The sequence below is a fragment of the Pelophylax lessonae genome (assembly GCF_965119305.1).
Source record: "Pelophylax lessonae genome assembly, chromosome: 1".
NCBI classification, from domain to species: domain Eukaryota; kingdom Metazoa; phylum Chordata; class Amphibia; order Anura; family Ranidae; genus Pelophylax; species Pelophylax lessonae.
In genome coordinates, this window is record NC_138768.1 from 532980031 (window position 1) to 533002114 (window position 22084).

The 22084-nt window shown below is 44.1% G+C and overlaps 1 protein-coding gene across 1 annotated transcript in view; it reads right to left on the reverse strand.

Annotated features, from left to right (window-relative positions):
- Nucleotides 1-20375, reverse strand: part of LOC309546246 (17-beta-hydroxysteroid dehydrogenase 13-like) — an 86840-nt gene extending 66465 nt beyond the window's left edge. The window contains exon 1 of the mRNA XM_082245820.1: nucleotides 20090-20375. Coding sequence (XP_082101946.1) covers nucleotides 20090-20299 — 210 coding nt within the window. The 5' untranslated portion in view covers nucleotides 20300-20375. The remainder of the gene's footprint in view (nucleotides 1-20089) is intronic.
- Between the last annotated feature and the right edge of the window lie 1709 nt (nucleotides 20376-22084).

Here is a 22084-nt window from a genome sequence, read left to right on the forward strand (position 1 = left end):
CTTTAAAGCGGTTGTATCCCGCTTTTTGACACTTTTACCTACAGGTAAGCCTATAATAAGGCTTACCTGTAGGTACAAATAATATCTCCTAAACCGGCATGGTTTAGGAGATATTTACAGTGCATGCAGCCGCTCGCGCGAGCGGCGCATGCGCTCTGAAGGTCCGGGGGGACCTTCAATTAAGTTGCTGGGAGCTTGCCGGAAAAATCACTCCCGCGCGCATGCGCGGGAGTGACGTCATCGCGGCTCCGGCCAATCAGCGCGCTGAAGCCGATTCTTCCGGCCAATCAGCGCGCCGGAGCCGCCGAACCCGGAAGAGACGACGAGGGATCATGGCAGCGCCCGCATCGATGTCCGGGGGTCCGTGTCGGGGCTTCGTTTTAAGGTAAGTTACACATAATGGGCTAGTATGCGATGCATACTAGCTCATTATGCCTTTGTCTTGCAGGTTTTTTTTTTTTTATTCTTTTTTGTATAGGGTTTACAACCGCTTTAAGTCCAGAAGATCCAGGACTGGAGAACATTGAACATCTGACCAGGGCCGATCCTGGGCGGGTGCACGGGGTGCACCACACCCAGGCGCTGCAAGCTTAGGCAGAAGGGGGGCGCCGAGGCTCAAGTGGCACTCAGCCTCCCGCTGCCTCCCACTGCTTGGCGCCGCAGCGCTTTAAGTTTCTATGGCAGCGGAGGGATCACAGGGGATCGCCGTACGGGAGCTGCGGAGGGAGGCGGATGCAGAGCTGGTAGGTCAGAGGGAGGGAGGAGGAGCAAGGGAATCACAGGGGAGCGCCAATCCATCCCACACCAAGACAGGACCGGACAATCGTCCTGTATCTTACTTTGTGTCCTCCCAATTCTGGGTGATGTTATGAGGGAGGGACTAAGGAGAACCTCAAATACCCATTGGCTGGGGAGGCAGCAGGAGTCGGCGCAGCCTAAATCTTGCAGGCTGCACCGCCTACTGCTGCTTACACAGCCAATGGGTGCATCGGAAGCGCTGTCCATCACATGCCTTAAATCTTCTTCCCGCGGTCTTCCTGTCTTGGTGTGGGTCCTGTGGGATGGATCAGCTCTGAATGAAGTTCCTGGGCAGCCTGCAATGACTGAGGTGAGGGACGGTTTTGGCCAAGTAGCAGAAGCGCCTGTTCTGCATAGTGCAGGGATGAGGTAAGAGAGTGGTTAGGAGGTTAGGTGGGGGTAGTGAATGTGCAGTATTGGGGGTCATGCATGGTGCAGGGATGAGGTAAAAGATGGGTTAGGAGGTTAGGTGGGGGTAGTGAATGTGCAGTATTGGGGGTCATGCATGGTGCAGGGATGAGGTAAGAGAGGGGTTAGGAGGTTAGGTGGGGGTAGTGAATGTGCAGTATTGGGGGTCATGCATGGTGCAGGGATGAGGTAAGAGATGGGTTAGGAGGTTAGGTGGAGGTAGTGAAGGTGCAGTATTGGGGGTCATGTATGGTGCAGGGATGAGGTAAGAGAGGGGTTAGGAGGTTAGGTGGGGGTAGTGAATGTGCAGTATTAGGGAGGGGGTAATGCATGGTGCAGGGATGAGGTAAGATAGGGGTTAAGAGGTTAGGTGGAGGTAGTGAAGGAGCAGTTTTGGGGGTCATGCATGGTGCAGGGATGAGGTAAGAGAGGGGTTAGGAGGTTAGGTGGAGGTAGTGAAGGTGCAGTATTGGGGGGCATGCATGGTGCAGGGATGAGGTAAGAGAGGGGTTAGGAGGTTAGGTGGAGGTAGTGAAGGTGCAGTATTGGGAGGAATGCATGGTGCAGGGATGAGGTAAGAGAGGGGTTAGGAGGGTAGGTGGGGGTAGTGAAGGTACAGTACTGGGAGGAATGCATGGTGCAGGGATGAGGTAAGAGAGGGGTTAGGAGGTTAGGTGGGGGTAGTGAAGGTACAGTACTGGGGGGCATGCATGGTGCATGGATGAGGTAGGAGAGGGGTTGGGAGGTTAGGTGGAGGTAGTAAAGGAGCAGTATGGGGGGGGGGGGGAGCATGCATGGTGCATGGATGAGGCAGGAGAGGAGTTAGGTGGATGTAGTAAAGGAGCAGTATGGAGGGGGGCATTCATGGTGTAGGGATGAGGTAGGAGAGCGGTTAGGAGGTTAGGTGGTGGTAGTGAAGGTACAGTATGGAGTGGGGCATGCATGGTGCAGGGAGGAGGTAGGAGAGGGGTTAGGTGGAGGTAGTGAAGGTGCAGTATTGGGGGGCATGCATGTTGCAGGGAAGAGGTAGGGGAGGGTTTAGGAGGTTAGGTGGAGGTAGTGAAGGCTGCATTTGGTGGGCACTGGTAGGCTGCATTTGGTGGGCACTAGAAGGCTGCATTTGGTGGGCACTGGAAGGCTGCATTTGGTGGGCACTGATGAGGCTGCATTTGGTGGGCACTGATGAGACTGCATTTGGTGGACACTGGTAGGCTGCATTTGATGGGCACTGCTAGGCTGCATTTGGTGGGCATTGATGGGCTGCATTTGGTGAGCACTGGAAGGCTGCATTTGGTGGGCACTGATAAGGCTGCATTTGGTGAGCACTGGTAGGCTGCATTTGGTGGGCACTGATAAGGGTGCAATTGGTGGGCTGTGGTAAGCTGCATTTGGTGGGCACTGGTAAGGCTGCATTTGGTGGGCACTGTTGAGTCTGCATTTGGTGAGCACTTATGAGTCTGCATTTGGTGGGCACAACTGATAAGGCAGCATTTTATGGGCACTAATAAGCTTGCATTTGATGGACACTGGTGAGGCTGCATCGATACATTGATGTCTTGTATCATATCCGCAGTCTCTGACCATCTCTTGTATCAAGTCTGCAGTCTCTGACCATCTCCTATAGTATGTCTGGGGGCTCTGTCTAACAGACTCTCTAACAGAGGCCCTCTCTGTGTCCATTAGAGAGACCCCCCTCCAGGTCCTATTAGAGTACTCTGCTTCTCTTTCTGTAATTTGTTTATTGTTAAGAGATCGTGGCAGGGTCCCGGGGTAAGGAAGACTCCTTAGGGGAGCATCTCTGTGTTTAAGTCGTTGCCATAGAAACATTTGTAAAGGGGAGGAGTTAGTAAGATGACCACGACCATGTGGGGGCGCCAGAAATATTTCTGCACCCAGGCGTTTGTGACCCTGGGATCGGCCCTGCATCTGACACTGCTTACACTGCAAAGTCACTGACTACTCCCTCCAGCTTTGCACTGACTTGAGGTAGCTTGCTGTGAATTCCTGTATGGCTGCAACTCTCAACTGATGCACTCACACTGTGTACTAACTCTTCAGGGCCCAAACTGCAGGCGCCCCCTTTCCACTTCAGGGTCCTCTGACCATGTACCCCTTTTACAGCTAGCTGATACTTGGATTCCAGAACCTTCTCCGGAGTGGACCCCACTGACATTAGGCAGACCCCCAGGGGCAATCCTCAGTACTCACAACCTGTGTAGGCTTTCCTGGGACTGGACCGCTCTTGCTCTCCGCTGGTCTCCGCAGAACCACTTTAAGGAGAAATTACTGTATAAAACTTTCAGGGCCTTATCACACTTATTATGTATGCTTATTTCTATTGTATGTCATCATGAATTGTGTTGCCAATTCATTTTCAATGAGTACTAAATTTATCTAACCATTCTTGCTATATACGCTGTGTTGCGCCTGAAGGCATGTGTTTGTTTTGCCCATGTATTTTGCATTGGGTGCAATTGAAAGTGAAAGGCAATGCACTACAATGAACATGCAGAAGAGAATGGATGATTAGATAAACGGCAAGATTTCCTCTTGCCCTTTCACAGAATGCCTTATATTAAAGCAGTATTGAACCCAAAACCAAAAATGTAATATATTACAGCTTACTAATTATTAGATGTGGTAAGCTGCAATTTATTACATTTTTGCTTTCGAGTTTATTACCTCTTTAACCACTTGCCAACCAGCCGACATAGTTATGCTGTGGCAGGTTGGCTCTGTTACGCGAAATGATGTACCTGTACGTCGATTCGTGTAGCAGATAGTGGGGGCGTGAGCACGCCGCCGTGTCCCCCAGGCACACATTTAACGACCCTGGTAACGCCCCACTTTAATTACGCCTGGTGTTAACCCCTTGCCTGCCAGTGCCATTATTACAGAAACAGTGCAAATGTTTAGCACTGATTACTGTAGTAATGTCACTGGTCCCCCCAAAAGTGTCAGTTAGGTGTTCGATCAATCCGCTTGAATGTCGCACTACACGCAGTCCCGCTAAAAATCACTAATCGCTGCCATTACCAGAAAAATAAAAAAATAAAAATGACATAAATCTTTTCCCTAGTTTGTAGACGCAATAACTTTTGCCCAACCCAATCAATATACACTTATTGGGTTTCTTTTCACCAAAAATATGACGCAGAATACATATTGGCCTAAAATGATGAAAAACATTTTTTTTCTTTTTTTATTGGGAATATTTTATAGCAGAAAGTAAAAAATATTTTTGTTTTTCAGAATTGTTTTTTTTTGTCTATAGCGCACAAAATCAAAAGGTGGTGATAAAATATCACCAGAGGATTTGGCAGTAGCAGAGGTGATCAAATACCACCAAAAGAAAGCTCTATTTGTGGGGAAAAAAAGGACATCAATTTTATTTGGCTACAGCGTCACACGACCACACAATTGTCAGTTAAAGTAACGCAGTGCCGTATCGCAAAAAATTGCCTAGTCATTAACCACTTGCCGACTGCCGCACGACTATTTACGTCGGCAGTCAGCCGCTCACAGGCAAAGAGACGTAGGGGTACGTCGCTAGACTGTAAGGGTTTTGGGAGCGAGCGCCAGCCGCCGGATGCGCGCTCCCGCTCGGTCACGGACCCCCCCGCGTGTGTGCCCAGCGGACCCGATGTCTGCCGGGCACTCGCGATCGTCCGTGACAGCGGGAGAAAGGCAGGTGGCTAGTGTAAACAAAGACGCCTGTCAGTCTCCCCTGTGTAAGAATGGTGATCAAACGGTTCTACAATGTAGGACCGTTAATCACTGTTCTTACACATCAAGCCACAGCCAATCACAGTTAGAAACACGCCCCTAGGGACACACTTAACCCCTCCCTCTCAAAAAAAAAGTTAACCCCTTCACTGCCAGTGTAGTGGAGGGTGTACTGTCAGTGCATATGTATAGCACTGATTACTGTAGCAATGTCACTGGTAACCCCAAAAGTGTCAAAAATGTCAGTCAAGGGTCCGATCTGTCCGCCCCAATGTCGCAGTCCCGCAAAAAAAATCGTAGATCGCCGCCATTACGCGTTTAAAAAAAAAACAATAAAAATGACAAAAATCTTTCCCTTTGTTAGTAAACGCAATAACTTTTGCGCGAACCAATCAAAATACGCTTTTTGCGATTTTTTTTTAACAAACATACGGTAAAAAAAATAATTGGCCTAAAATGTTAAAAAATTTTGATTTTTACATTTTTTTTTTGGGAATTTCATATAAAAAAATGTGAAAAATATTGTTATTTTTGCAAAATTTATGCTCTTTTCTTGTTTATAGCGCATGATCAAAAAATCGCACAGGTGATCAAATACCACCAAAAGAAAGCTCTGTTTGTGGGAAAAAAAGGACGCCAAATTCGTTTAGGTACAGCGTCGCATTACCGCGCAATTGTCCATTACAATCACGCAGTGCCGAATCCCAAAATACCCCCTGGTCAGGAAGGGGGTGAAATCTTCCGGGGCTTAAGTGGTTAAGGGGGGTAAAACCTTGCGGTCCTTAAGTGGTTAATGGGACAGAATAGAAGGCTTTGTGTGAATGGACGAGGGGAAAGGAAGGGGAGAGTGGACGGCATGACTTTTCCCTCTACACTAGCCAGAGGTAGCCTGTTGAAGAAGAGCTCTGTCTGCAGTATCCAGATAAAATTAAACGGTCAAGCAGGAGCACTGAAGGGAATTACCATTAGAGCTAACTTGTTTTCAGAGCATTCTTCAGAAAATCAATTTTTCCTGAATTTTCACTTATCAAGTGTATTAAAAAAAATATATATTTATTTTATACCGCATTACCTTAGTTCTCCAAATGTTCTGATTGCTAAACAAGGTCACTTTACTTATGTTTCACTAATCGAATTTTACCATGACTAAAACGTACACCAATAGCTTTGGTGTGAACAATGTGCTGCTTCGGTTATAATTAGCCTATACCTTATGCTAATAAAAAATAAAATGATGCTTACTTAACTATTTCTGCAGTGCATGTTGGTACAGAGATGGGTCAACTAAAACAACCCAACACAAAAAAAAATTAAAACTGAGTTCCAGATACATAGCTAAATACAGAGTTTGAGTACATACTGTACAGTACACGTGAACTGTCTTATCAAAAGATTGTACTGCCAAAAGATTTGTAAATCTGTTCACCAATTTTGTAATCCACAAAACTCTGCCAGAAGGCATACAGTGATGTGAACACAAAAAAAGTATTTTTTTCCTAACAAATTAATTTATGATCATGTTGCAAAACAATGAATACACTCCAATGAAAGTCTTAAGCTGGATACACACTATACAACTTTTGTTGTTAAGCCCCGTACACACGTACCGATCGTCGGCCGAACGATCGGCCGTCTTTTGTCCGAGGGCTGTCTTGTCTGTTGAAAACTGCAAAAGACTGCACACTAATTTTGTCGGCCAACAACAGCCGACTGCAGAAGTGATGTCATGTGATGGTTAACTTTTCGTGTGTTTTTCTTCTCTGAGCATGCCCAGTCTTGCAAATCTGCTGTCTGTCGGCCGAATTCTGTACTGACTGGCGAACAATCGGCCGTTCTGGTGTCGGCATACAAAAATTTTAATGCTTGCACGACAGATTCTGTTCGGCCGAAAGTGCGCTGTCGGCTGTCAGAAGCATCATACTAACAAGCCGAAAATCGGCCGATCATTCGGCGGCCGAACAGTTTCGGCCGACAATCGGTACGTGTGTACGGGCCTATGGATTTCCTTTAGATTTACCTTCAACTATGTAGTGCAAGGGAATGCCTGATTGCATACAAATTGAAAGTGTTTAGATTTGACCTCATATTATATGGTTTTGGTTAATCTAAAGGAAAAAATCTAAAGACAATTGTATAGTGTGTATGGCCCATTAGAAGCAAAGCTACATTTCAGAAAACAAAATCCTAATTAACAAGAATTCAACTACAGGTGGGTCTAATTACTCATTAAACAGGTGTCCAGCAGACAGTTGATTATAAAAGGGTGTTACTTAAAGTTGTCGTAAACCCTAAGGCCCCTTTCACACAGGCGGACCGTTCAGATCCGCCTGTCCGTTTTTTGGCGGATCTGAACGGTCCCCCCATGCATTCCTATGGGGCATCGGATGGCAGTGGAGACATGTCCACTGACATCCGACCCGATCCGATCCTTCAAATCTGGACGGATGGAAACCCTATTTTCCATCTGTCCAGCGGATCGGATCTGATGGGATCGGATGAGAACGCACCAACGGTCCGTTCCCATCCGATTTCCCCCATAGAGATGCATGGGGAACTGACAGCTGTGTCTCCGCACACAGCGCGGAGACAAAGCTGTCATCCGCCTGCTCAGCGGGGGATCGGCGGCTCGATCCCCAGCCAAGAAAAACGGGATCCATCCGACGGACGGATAGTGTGAAAGGGGCCTTTAAAAAAATAAATAAATAAGGAGCTCCTGTTCCCCTATAGCAGATTAAACAGCACAGTGCTTGTGCTGTCTAATCTGTCCCTTTCTAAACTGTAAAAAACCTGGTTGATCCTGCCACTTCCTGTGTCCCCCCTCTCTGAACCAACCGATAACCATGGCTGCTAAGCCCTGATCACTGTGTTCAGTTTGCGTGCCTCCGTCATCCGCAGCTCTCCTCTGTCCTCCTCGCTCCCTCCTTCCCTGCCTGTCAGCTCCATGTCTGTGTCTCCACCCCCCACCCTCCTGCCACTATCTGTAGAAAATTAAACTTTCAATAATATGACTGTAAGCCCCTCTCGTGTACCCAGCCATAATGCACAGTGTAAGTATTTTTTTTAAAAAACAAAGCCTCTAAATACCTTTTTCAGATAGCTTCTGGCTGGTCATGTGACTCCCAGCCGCTCTACACCTCTGATCCAGGGCTACGGCGGGAGGGGCTGAGGGGCCAGCACAGTGGTTATGTGACCTCCCCGGCTGACGTCAGAGGGAGAGCTCAGCCCCCCCCCCCCCGTTGTAGTCCTGGATCGAAGGAGGAGAGTGGCCGGGAGTCACGTGACCGGCCTAAAGATCTCTGAGAAAAAAATATTATATCTTATGTATTTTAAATACAGTACCTATATAATATAGGTATTTAGAGGCAGCAATTTAAAAAAAATACTTCCACGAGAGGGGCTGCCAGTGACATTTATTGGGATTAAAAACACTTTAACAAAGAAATCCCCTTCCCATTTCATGCTGTCACAAGGCCTGAAAAAACAAACATTTCTTTACACAAGAAAAGTGAAAGTTACAAGAAGGTCAGCAAAGCATTACTTATCAGTCAGAATACTGTAGCAAAAGTGATACAAAAATTTAACATACCGTATATACTCGAGTATAAGCCGACCCGAATATAAGCCTAGGTCCCTAATTTTACCACAAAAAAATGGGAAAAATGATTGACTCGAGTATAAGCCTAGGGTGGGAAATGCAGCAGCTACTGCACCCAACTGGACCACCAGGAGACCCAAAAGAGGGGCTGCGGGCATGGTACAGGAGAATGCAGGGCAGTGGGTATGGTACAGGAGAAGCAGGGCTGTGGGCTTGGTACAGGAGAATGCAGTGCTGTGGGCATGGTACAGGAGAATGCAGGGCTGTGGACATGGTAATGGTACAGGAGATTTCAGGGCTGTGGGCATAGTACAAGAGAATGCGGGACTGCGGGCATACTACAGGAGATGCAGTGCTGCGGGCATGGTACAGGCTCAGACAAATTCTTGGTGCTACCATCCCATAAACACTCAATACTTGTTTTTTATAGTAAAGAGACTTGTAAAGACAGCCTCTAAGATACAGTGCAAAACAACCACATTTATAAAGTATTCTATTCTTTTGAGCACAACCCATATACAGCGTAAGTAGAAACTGACATAGTACAAAAATAAATAAAAAAGTGCGGCTGTGGAGGAATCTCGCCTATTCCTGTGGCGCTTTAGATTTAAAAATAGCGCCGCCTGGTGCCAACACGTCATTGCGCATGCGCCGCCACCGCTCGGGAGAGCTCGTATACGTTCGGCCATCTGAACGTTGGAACATTTTAAAGCTGCAAAGTATCAGTCCTCTGTTGGGCTCCTAAGCCTAATATGCACGGGCCAACATTCGGCCCCTATGTACGACAGATGATTCGACAGAACCTGTCGAAGACTCATGACCGAAAAAGGTCTGCCAACTGCCTCCTGCTCTTCTGATTTCCATCATCTAATTAGCCAAAATGCTGATTTTTATTTTTTTTTCCTTGCGCCTGATTAGATATTCTTTACAACGTGAAGCTTTACCACATATACTAAGCTCTGGGGAAAATGAGTGCAACTGCACTTGTAAAGTGCATAGTCTATTTACCTTTAATAGATAGATCCCCCCTTCTTATTTTTCAATTTATAGCATGTTTTAAAACATGGTACAGTCACAAGTACTGCTTTATTCTACAACCAGAGAAACATTATATACAACCAGAGAAACATTCCCTGGACAAAGATTACTGTGGCATCGGTTTGGTACCAACATAAAGTTTGTTTGTTAACTCTGGTTTAATCATTTTCAGGAATACAAATCATCCAAAGTTAGTTTGCATTTTATTAGCAGTTAGTTCCCGTAATTTTTGTTAATCATTGAAATCTTGAAAAAAACAACTATAAACAATAGGATCGTTAATAAAATTATTCAAATACAAGCATGATAAGTTCATGTAGTTTATGTAAATGTTATGCAAACAGAATTGAACCAGCCAAATATTTCTTTATCTGCTGCGTACATGGTCAAAGTCCTTTTAAAAGAATGACTTAGGCCCCTTTCACACATGCGGACCATTCATTTCATCAGTTCAATCAAGTTTTTTCAAAGAAAATTCTTTGAAGTTAACCCCTTCCTTACCGCGCCATGTCAAATGACGTCGGCACAAATCCTTTCTCGATCCGGGCGGACGTCGGGGGTGAGGCTCGTCCCTCGGACAGAGCCCATCCCCGATCTAGGTAAAGAGCCAATGAAATTGGCTCTTTACCACGTGACCGACTGTGTCCAATCACAGCCGGTCACAAATGTCATCAGAGAACACGGTAACTAGCTGTCACCGTGTTCTCCTCCTCACACACTGATCCTGTGTGAGGAGGAGAGTGTGGTAACAGCTAGTTACCAAGTACAGTGCACCCTAACCACACTGATTGCCCCCCCCCCCCAATAAAGAGTACCTGTCACTAGCCCATCAAAGTACCCGAGTACCTGTCACCAGCTTATCAGGTACTCTGATGACAGGTACTCGGGTACTCTGATGGGCTGGTGACAGGTACTCTGATGGGCTGGTGACAGGTACTCGGGTACTCTGATGGCAGGTACTCGGGTACTCTGATGATAGGTACTCGGGTACTCTGATGATAGGTACTCGGGTACTCTGATGACAGATACTCGGGTACTCTGATGACAGGTACTCGGGTACTCTGATGACGGGTACTCTGACGGGTACTCTGACAGGTACTCGGGTACTCTGATGACAGGTACTCGGGTACTCTGATGACAGGTACTCTGGTACTTTGAGTACCCATCACCGGAGTACCCGAGTACCCGTCATCGGAGTACCCAAGTACCTGTCACCTACCCATCAGAGTACCCGAGTACCTTCCACCTGCTCATCAGAGTACCTGACACCTGAAGTACCCGAGTACTTGCCACCTGCTCATCAGTACCCATCACTACTCATCAGTACTCATCAGTACCCATCAGTACCTATCAACTATCAGTATCAGTACTGATCATCCGTACCCATCAGTACAGTATTAGTATCACCTATCAGTATCAGTACTACTCATCAGTACCCATCACCTGCCTGTCACCTGCCCATAAGAGTACCCGAGTACCTGTCACCTGCCTATCGGAGTACTCGAGTACCTGCCACTTGCTCATCAAAACCAGAGTACCTGTCACCTGCCCAGCAAAGTACCCGAGTACCTGTCACCCTTCATACAGCCACCATGTCTAAGTCCAAAAAGGTTTATATACGTCCTCCGTTTAAACCTAAATACCGGTGTTATGGCAGCAGATAGCTGCCATAACCCTGGTATTTTTTTAAACGGTGGACGGTTGGCTTTCCGATAAGGGTGGTCCCAGCGGCGGATTCGCCGCGGGATCACCCTTCCGGGGTGGCGAAAGAGGTGCCCCCCCCCTCCCACCGCATTCTGGTCCTTTTCCCCGCTTACCGGACCCGCCGGCAGCGGGGAAAACGATCCGGTCCCGGATCCTCACAGACAGGATGTCAAGTGAGGGCAAGCTTGCCCTCACTCGACTCTATGGTCTTGGAGGACCGGAGCTACGGCAAACGTCGTTGCCTAGCAACCAGTTTAAAGGTCCCTTTTTTTTTTTTCATTTTATTTAATTTTTTTTTATTTTTTTTTTTTATTTTTTCTATCTTTTATTGTACTTGTGAGATCTGAGGACTTTTTGACCCCAGATCTCACAAAAAAGAAGTCCTGTCGTGCCTTTTTCTATTACAAGTAATGTTTACATTTCTTGTAATAGAAATAAAAATAATCAATTTTTTTTTTTTAAAAACAGTGTAAAAATAAAAAATAATAAATAAAATAAATAGTAAAAAAAAAAAAAAAAAAAATTAAAGCGCCCTGTCCCCGTGAGCTCGCGCGCAGAAGCGAATGCATATAGAAACCCCGCCCACATATGTAAACAGTGTTCAAACTACACATGTGGGGTATCGTCGCGATCGTTAGAGCAAGAGCAATAATTTGAGCCCTAGACCTCCTCTGTAACTCTAAGATAGCAACCTGTAGAAATTTTTAAAATGTCGCCTATGGGGATTTTTAAGTACCAAAGTTTGTCACCATTCTGTGAGCGTGCGCACATTTGAAGCATGACATGTTGGGTATCTATTTACTCGGCGTAACATTATCTTTCACATTATGGAAAAAAATTGGGCTAACTTTACTGGTTTCTTATTTTTTAATTCAAAAAAGTGAATTTTTTCCCAAAAAATTGCGTTTGGAAGACCGCTGCGCAAATACGGTGTGATAAAAAATATTGCAATAATCTCCATTTTATTCTCTAGGGTCTCTGCTAAAAAAAAAAATATAATGTTTTGGGGTTCTAAGTAGTTTTCTAGCAAAAACAACTGATTTTAGCTTGTAAACACCAAATGTCAAAAATAGGCCTAGGCAAGTGGCTAGGATGCATGATGATGCTCCTTGGATGTTGGGCCCCTCTATATGGCTAGACTGTGAAAAAGTCTCACACATGTGGTATTGCCATACTCAGGAGGAGTGGCAGAATGTATTTTGGGGTGTCATTTTTGCTATGTACATGCTATGTGTTAGGAATATCCTATAAATTGACAACTTTGTGTAAAAAAAAAAAGTTTTTATTTTTTTCCCACATTTTCCAAAAACTTGTGGAAAAAAATGGCATGTTCAAAGGACCCATAATGCCTCATAGAATATACGAGTGTTTGCTTTCCAAAATGGGGTCATTTTGTGGACTTTTCCATTGTATTGGTGCTCTAGGGCCTTGAAAAGTGTGATAGGTAGTAAGAAAGTTTTATGTGTATTTATGCTCCTAAAACGCCTTATGGTGCTACATGGACGTGGAGTCTCTTTTTGTGGCCAGGCTGTGTAAAAGTCTCACACATGTGGTATCACCATACTCAGAAGGAGTAGCAGAATGAATTTTGGGGTGTCATTTTTGCTGTGTACATGCTGTTGATGTGTTAGAAATAGCTTATAAATTGACAACGTTTTGGGAAAAAAAAGAAAAAAAAAATTTTCTTCATTTTCCCAAGAATTGTGGGAAAAAATTATAACTTCAAAAAACTCACCATGCCTCTTACTAAATACCTTGGACTGTCTACTTTACAAAAAGGGGTCATTTGGGGGGTATTTGTACTGTCCTGACATTTCAGGGCCTCAAGAAAGGAGATAGGCCATCAGTACATCTGGTGTGATCAATTTTCAGTAATTGGTACCATAGCTTCTAGACTCAATAACTTTCACACAGACTAAATAATATACACTAATTTGGGTTAAGTTTACCAGAGATATGTAGCAGTATAAATTTTGGCCCAAATGTATGAAGAAAAATTAATTTTTTGCAAAATTTTATAATAGAAACTAAAAAAAAGTGTTTTTTTTGCAAAATTTTTGCTCTTTTTTTGCTTATATCACGAAAAAAAAAAAAACCCCAGTTGTGATCAAATACCACTAAAAGAAAGCTCTATTTGTGTGAAAAAAATGATAAAAATTTTGTTTGGTTACAGTGTAGCATGACTGAGCAATTGTCATTCAAAGTGTGAGAGTGCTGAAAGCTGAAAATTGGTCTGGGCAGGAAGGGGGTCTAACTGCTCTGTATGGAAGCGGTTAACATCAGTTTTTCTTCAGTTTATATACAGTAATTTGCCTTTTATTGGTTTCTCATCAGTATTTACATCAGTTTTTTTTTTTTACTTCCACTACCGATCCAAAAACGAATGCAAAATGGACCGTTTGTTCGTTTACATATGTTTTTCGTCCGATCAGTTTTTTTAACGGAAAAAATTAGGGCTTTGATCCATTCCAAAAACTGGACAATCATCCAAATAAATCTATTTTTTCATAGAGATGCATTGATGTCCATTTTTCATCCATCAACGGATGGATAAAAAACAGACAAATGGTCCGTATGTGTGTGGCCCCTTTCACACGAGGTGGATTTCGTCCAGTAGATCCGCCTGCTTAGCTGGGGATCTCTCCATTGATCCCCACTGAGCAGGCAGATAACAGGTTCGTGTTTGCTCTGCTATGCAGAGCGGACACGGACACAACCTGCTCTCCTCTATGGGGCGGTCGGATGCAAATGGACTCTCATGTACTGTATGTTTATATCCGACTGCCATCCGATTTCAGATGGATGGCGAACATATCCCTATCTGTTGGTTTTTAGCAGCCCAGATCGGATGTTGGCAGGTATCAGTGGACACATGTGGACACATCAGTGGACGCCGCTCCATAGAGAGCAATAGAGGGTCAGATCAGGTCTGCCTGAAAAACAGATCGTGTGAACAGAACGTTCGTGTGAATGGGGCCTTAACCACTTGCCTACTAGGCCTATTTTTGACATTTGGTGTTTATAAGCTAAAATCAGTTGTTTTTGCTAGAAAACTACTTAGAACCCCCAAACATTATATATTTTTTTTTAGCAGAGACCCTAGAGAATAGAATGGAAATTATTGTAATGTTTTTTATCACACCGTATTTGCGCAGCGGTCTTCCAAACGCAATTTTTTGGGAAAAAATTCACTTTTTTTAATTAAAAAATAAGAATCCAGTAAAGTTATCCCAATTTTTTTCCATAATGTGAAAGATAATGTTATGCCGAGTAAATAGATACCCAACATGTCATGCTTCAAAATTACGCACGCTCACGGAATGGCGACGAACTTTGGTACTTAAAAATCCCCATAGGCGACACTTTAAAAATTTCTACAGGTTGTCATCTTAGAGTTACAGAGGGGGTCTAGGGCTCAAATTATTGCTCTCGCTCTAACGATCGCGGCGATACCTCACATGTGTGGTTTGAACACCATTTACATATGTGGGCGGGGTTTCCGTGTGCGTTCGCTTCTGCGCGCGAGCTAACGGGGACAGGGCGCTTTAATTTTTTTTTTTTTTTACTATTTATTTTATTTATTATTTTTTATTTATACACCGTTTTTTTTTTTTTAAAAAATTGATCGTTTTTATTTCTAATACAAGGAATGTAAACATTCCTTGTAATAGAAATAGGCACGACAGGACCTCTTTTTTGTGAGATCTGGGGTCAAAAAGTCCTCAGATCTCACAAGTACACTAATAAAGATAGAAAGGAAAAAAAAAAAAAAAAATGACAAAAAAAAAAAAAGGGACCTTTAAGCCGGTTGCTCGGCAACGACGTTTGCCGTCGCTCCGGTCCTCCAAGACAATAGAGTCGAGTGGGGGCAAGCTTGCCCTCACTCGACATCCTGTCTGTGAGGATCCGGGACCCAATCGTTTTCCCCGCTGCCGGCGTGTCCGGTAAGCGAGGGAAAAAGGACCGGGGGGGGGCACCCCTTCCACCATCCCGGAGGGTGATCTTGCGGCGAATCCGCCGCTGGGACCACCCTTATCGGAAAGCCGATCGCCTGCAGTTTAAAAAAATACCAGGGTTATGGCAGCTATCTGCTGCCATAACACCGGTATTTAGCTTTAAACTCAGGACGTATATATACTATGGGCCGGTAGGGAGGTGGTTAAAGTGATATTAAAGGCTTTCTTTTTAAATAACAAATATTTCATACTGACCTGCTCTGTACAGTGGTTTTGCACAGAGCAGCCCTGATTCTTCTCTTCTCTGTCCCTCACTGGTGCTCCTCACCCCTCCCTCCTGCCAAGTGTCCCCAGAGCAAGCAGCTTACAATGGGGGCATCCAAGCAGGTTTGTTCCCGAGCTGCGGCTCTGCATGTCCATTCATCCACTGAGCAGCGGCTAGGCTCCACCCCCTCTCTTCTCATTAGCTCACTGGCTCTGATTGACAGCAGCGGGAGCCAATGGCTCCTGCTGCTGTCTCAGCCAATGAGGAGGAAGAGTCCCTGGAGAGCTGCAGCACTTGTGCACATCGCTGGATCGAGATGGGGCTCAGGAAAGTATTATAGGGGGCTGGGGGCACTGAAGCATGGCATTGGCATGGGGACATAAACAATACATCAGGTGCAAGAGGGTTTGATTTATACATTACTGCCGACTTCATCAGGGTTCAGAGTGCTTGTCCTCTTGCCTTTGTCGTGATTACATTTTTTTGTGTTCTTTTTGTGATATTTTTGTATTCTATAGCAAGAATTTATGACCACGGTCAAAAAAGACCTTTTGTTCTTTTGCCCCAGGTGTAGGAAACACTCAAATGGTTCAGCTTAAGTCACTATTTCAACAATACAGAATGCAGTTTTTTACCCTCTTGTATGCAGTTTTTGTACCGACACCTATATTTCATGACAAAGGCCAAGATTCACATATTGCAATTTATTAGTCAGAAAAGGAGGGGAGGTTGAGCTTTTGGGTTCAACTGGCGACTGCCTCATTACCCTTTATAACTTGCTACCAAGGGTGGTTGTGGGTAAGGTAAAGGCTGACTGGCTACTTAGTCATAGGCAGTCATTTAGTGCCTCGGCCTTACATAAAACCCACCCTTGCCCATGGTACAGAGGATTAAAATATATATACTATATCCACTTTCTGACAGCCCCCCCCCCCCCACCCCCAGCAAATGTACTGCAGAAAGGCGGCTGGTGGGACGCTATAACTTTTGTGCAAACCAATCAATATACACTTATTTTTTTTACCAAACATATGTAGCAGAATACATATTGACCTAAAATGATGAAGAAATTAGATTTTTTCAATTTTTTAATTGGATATGTTTAATAGCAGAAAGTAAAAAATATATATATTTTTTTTCAAATTATTGGTCTTTTTTTGTTTAAAGTGCAAAAAAATCAAAAAAATGCAGAGGTGATTAAATACCACTGAAAAAAAGCTCTATTTGTGGGAAAAAAAGGACATAAATTTTGTTTAGGTACAGCGTCTCACCACCACGCAATTGTCAGTTCGTTTAACGCAGTGCCGTATCGCAAAAAATGGCCTGGTAAGGAAGGGGGGAAAATCTTCCAGAGTTTAAGTGGTTAATGTCACTAGTGATATCAGTGGCAGTTAGCCAGCTCCCCCCAGCGTCAGTTAGTGTTAGATTTTCCGCCGTGCTATTGCAATTCCATTATAAGTCGCTAATCACTGCCATTAGTAGTACAGTATAAGAAAAAACATTCCAGTATGTATACAGTATCTCACAAAAGTGAGTATATCCCTCATAATTTTGTAAATATTTCATAATATATGTTTATGTGACAACACTGAAGAAATGACACTTTGTTACAATGTAAAGTAGTGAGTGTACAGCTTGTATAACAGTGTAAATTTGCTGTCCCCTCAAAATAACTTAACACAAGCCATTAATGTCTAAACTGCTGGCAACAAAAGTGAGTACACCCCTAAGTGAAAATGTCCAAATTGGGCCCAATTAGCCATTTTCCCTCCCCGGTGTCATGTGACTCGTTAGTGTTACAAGGTCTCAGGTGTGAATGGGGAGCAGGTCTGTTAAATTTGGTGTTATCACTCTCACTCCCTCATAGTGGTCACTGGAAGTTCAACATGGCACCTCATGACAAAGAACTCTCTGAGGAACTTAAAAAAATTGTTTCTCTACATAAAAATTGCCTAGGCTATAAGAAGATTGCCAAGACCCTGAAACTGAGCTGCAGCACAGTGGCCAAGACCATACAGCGGTTTTACAGGACAGGTTCCACTCAGAACAGGCATCGCTATGGTCGACCAAAGAGGTTGAGTGTACCTGCTCAGTGTTCTATCCAGAGGTTGTCTTTGGGAAATAGACATATGAATGCTGCCAGCATTGCTGCAGAGGTTGAAAGGGTGGGGGGTCAGCCTGTCAGTGCTCAGACCACTGCCGCACACTGCATCAAAATGGTCTGCATGACTGTTGTTCCAGAAGGAAGCCTCTTCTAAAGATGATGCACAAGAAAGACGCAAACAGTTTGCTGAAGACAAGCAGACTACGGAAATGGATTACTGGAACCATGTTGTGTGGTCTGATGAGACCGAGATAAACTTATTTGGTTCAGATGGTGTCAAGCGTGTGTGGCAGCAACCAGGTGAGGAGTACAAAGACAAGTGTGTCTTACCTACAGTCAAGCATGGTGGTGGGAGTGTCATGGTCTGGGGCTGCATGAGTGCTGCTGGCATTGGGGAGCTACAGTTCATTGAGGGAACCATGAATGCCAACATGTACTGTGACATACTGAAGCAGAGAATGATCCCCTCCCTTTGGAGACTGGGTCACAGGGCAGTATTCCAACATGATAACAAACCCAAACACACCTCCAAGACGACCACTGCCTTGCTAAAGAAGCTGAGAGTAAAGGTGATGGACTGGTCAAGCAGGTCTCCAGACCTAAACCCTATTGAGAAACTGAGGGGCATCCCCAAATGGAAGGTGGGGGAGGGCAAAGTCTCTAACATCCACCAGCTCTGTGATGTCATCATGGAAGAGTAGAAGGGGACTCCAGTGGCAACCTGTGAAGCTCTGGTGAACTCCATGTCCAGGTTAAGGCAGTGCTGGCAAATAATGGTGGCCACACAAAATATTGACACTTTGGGCCCAATTTGGACATCTTGACTTAGAGGTGTACTCACTTGAGTTATTTTGAGGGGATAGCAAATTTACACTGTTATAAAAGCTGTACACGCATTACTTTACATTGTAGCAAAGTGTCATTTCTTTAGTGTTGTCACATGAAAAGGTATAATAAAACATTTACAAAAATGTGAGGGTGTACTCACTTTTGTGAGATACTGTATATATATATATGTATATATATATATATATATATATATATATATATATATATATATATATATATATAGCATAGTTTTTAGGCGCTATCATTTTCATACAAACCAATCACTGTACACTTTTTTAAATTTAAATTAAAGACATGTATCAGAATATATTTCATTTTGGCCAACATTTGTGAAGAAATTAGATTAAAAAAAAAAAACATTTTATTGGATATGTTTTATAGCAGAAAGTAAAAAATATTGTTTTTTTTTTTCAAAATTTTCGTGTTTTTTCTTTTTTTTTGTTTATATTGCAAAGAATAAAAAAACCCAGTGGTAATTAAGGAGGTCAAACACCTTTTATCTCCATGGTAGTTTTGATTTAGAAATGTACCTTCAGCCCCGGTTCCCACTTGTGCGTGTGCGGGGTTCGCATGTAATGTCGGAGCGCACTGCTCTGACATTACATGCGATCGGCTGTGCGGTGCGAGTTTAGCCATACAGTTTGTATGGCTAAATTCGCACCGCAGCCGCAGCAAACACGCACAGGGACCCTTTTTGGCAGCCGCATCAGGATCGGATCGCACAGCGGTTCACACTTGTGCGATCCGATCCTGTGCGAACTGCACGATCGCACTGCTATATGCGATCAAACTGGGGGTGTCGTTAACATTACATTGACACCCCCAGCGTATCGCATATGGCAGTGTGAACTGCCGGGGGTGCGTGTGCGATGCGGGAACAGGCTGCGAATTCGCAGCCTTCCCGCATCGCATAAATGTGAACCGAGGCTTATAGTGCTAGTGACTGATTTTTACTGCAGTGCAATTTTCTGTACACTCTTCTTTTATGGTTTTCTAAAATTGTGTTGATGATGTGTGTTCTTCATGGCCGATTTGTACCCATTCATATTGTCTTGTTATGTGGTCATTTTTTGACACATACCAATAAATAAAGAATTAAAAAAAAAACCCAGTGGTGATCAAATACCACCGAAAGAAAGCTCTGTTTGTGTGGAAAAAAAATGTTACAAATTTTCTTTGGGTACAGTGTTGCATGACCGTGCAATCATAATTATAATAGTTGTAATAGCAAAGTGCTAAAAAGCAAAAAATGGCCTGATCATGAAGGAAGTAAAATCTTCTGGAGATCAAGTGGTTAAACAGTAGGTTTGTGCACATCTGCAGGCATTTACAATCTTACAATCTTAACTTGCTTATTACTTAAAAAAAAACAAAGCATCAATTCTGGATTGTTAAACAATTGAGCAGTGTGTTACACTAGCACAGTCACCTGTTCACTTTTAGCTATCAAATTTTTTTCTGAAATACAAAAATTTGGATCCACAATAAAATTTCGATAGAAATGTTTTTACATTTATTCCTATAATATCTAAAATACAGAGTCAATATAATGACACCATTATGCATATAGCCTGTACATATATTTGTACATTGACATCTGATCTAATAACCTAATAATAATTGAGATACAATACTCATTTACTTACCTTGTTGATATCCCATAAAACCACAATGCTTTTTAGTTTGGCAAACTCCAGGGCTACAAGTTGCCCAATTCCATGTCCAGCTCCAGTAATCAGTACAATGTCTCCACTAACAGATTTCTTTTTTGCTGGGATAAATAATTTGACAAAGGCTTCCAGGTATGAATAAATGGCAATGAAAAACAGAGCTATACACTCTAGAATGATTGCCATGTTTCCACTTTGAGTCTAAGTATACAATGCCCACGTCAGAGTCTTTTCTGCTGGACTTATAAAGCAGCCTTGGTCCTATTAAACAAACATGTGTTGGTGCCAACGATGTTACACGAGCCAAGAACAGCATGTAATACCTGTTCACAGCCACTGAATAATGAACATCTGTGAAATTTTCTATAGGCGGTGTTTGCTCTTGGTTTTTATATCAAGGCAATTATAGGTGATTAACTGGGTAGTTTCACACAACCTTTTCTTGTGAAATTATTTAAAGGTACTACTGTACATGACTGTCAAAGCTGGTAATGAAACCTTGCAATGCATACAAGGTGTATAACATATTTGCTCTGTACTTTTGTTCCCCCCCCCCCCCCCCCCCCAGGTATTTTAAACCTGCTTCAGAAGTTTAAATTTGATTTATGATAAAGGAAGCAGGCTTAAATATACATGAGTCTTGGTCTGGATCATCCATCTATTCAGGATCTTTTGCTGTTTGAGCCCAAATTCAATTTTTTGGGCAACCTAAGTTGTGAAGAAGAGAGAAGACTCAGGACCTGACAAGTCCGTGACCAGAGGCGGACTGGGCCGGGAGGCAGGGAGGCGATTGCCCTCCAGGCCGCTCTGATGCTTCCTAAAAAGGCCACTCGCTCCGCACCGATTCCACCCCTGCAGACAGGCATGACACCCGCCGGCCGCCGCTACATTGTGTTATACTTGCGGAGCATCACTGCTCTGCTGCAGCTCTGCAAGTATACTATAATGTAGCGGTGGCCGGCGGGTGTCATGCCTGTCTGCAGGGGTGGAATCGGTGCGGAGCGAGTGGCCTTTTTGACTGGTGAGTCCAGTCACTTCCCTGTCAGGCGGAGTGATCTCCACCCGACAGATGCTTTCTAGTCCCGGCCGAGTGTGATGTCATCCAGAGGCCAGGAGGCGGGAAGAAAGGACGGAGGAGAGTGCTTCTGCAAGGAACTGCGAGGAGCCAGCCCAGTGAAGCCCTGTGGAATAGTGAGTTTTCAGAGGCTGCTCAGGCTGATAATACACCTTACATAAGGCAATGTTATGTCAGTGTTGTAGATGTGTGAAATGGCTCAAGTAATTAACTCATTGAGGCGAGGAGTTAATTTACAATGCTGTTTGTAAAATGCAGCATGGAGGGGGTTAATGTACTGCCACTGGCCACTAATGCATTAGTGACCAGTGACAGTTAATTAACCCCTTTGTGCTGCATTAGTGACAGTGGCACCAGTGTCAGTGTTAATTAACCCCTGTATTGTGCAGCATGAGATGGTTAATAAACACTGACACTGGTACAACTAATGCAGCACAAAGGGGTTAGTGACTGCCACTAGTCACTATGCATCAGTGTCCAGTGGTGTATTTTATTTTTGTGCTACCCTAGGCAAGATTTAAATCGGGCACCCCCATCTAAATGTATACCACCCCAGCCACAGTATACTGTTCTTGTCTCAGGGTCTGATGAGGAAGCCACAGCTGTTCACAATGAATGGCTGCGGCTTCCTTATCAGACCCTGGGACATGAGGGCAGAGGATGGGGGTCAGTGGGACATAGGATGGGGTCAGCAGGGCAGAGAATGTGGCGGCAATGGTAAGCACTGATCAGGAGCAATGATTAAGCTGGATTGATATGCAGCACTAGTAGGTGGCAATGATGGACACTGATAGGTGGCACTGATCAAGCTGCACTGATGAGGCTGAGCTTATATGCACTGGTGAGGCTGCATTGATGGGCAATGATCAGGCTGCACTGATGAGGCTGCACTGATG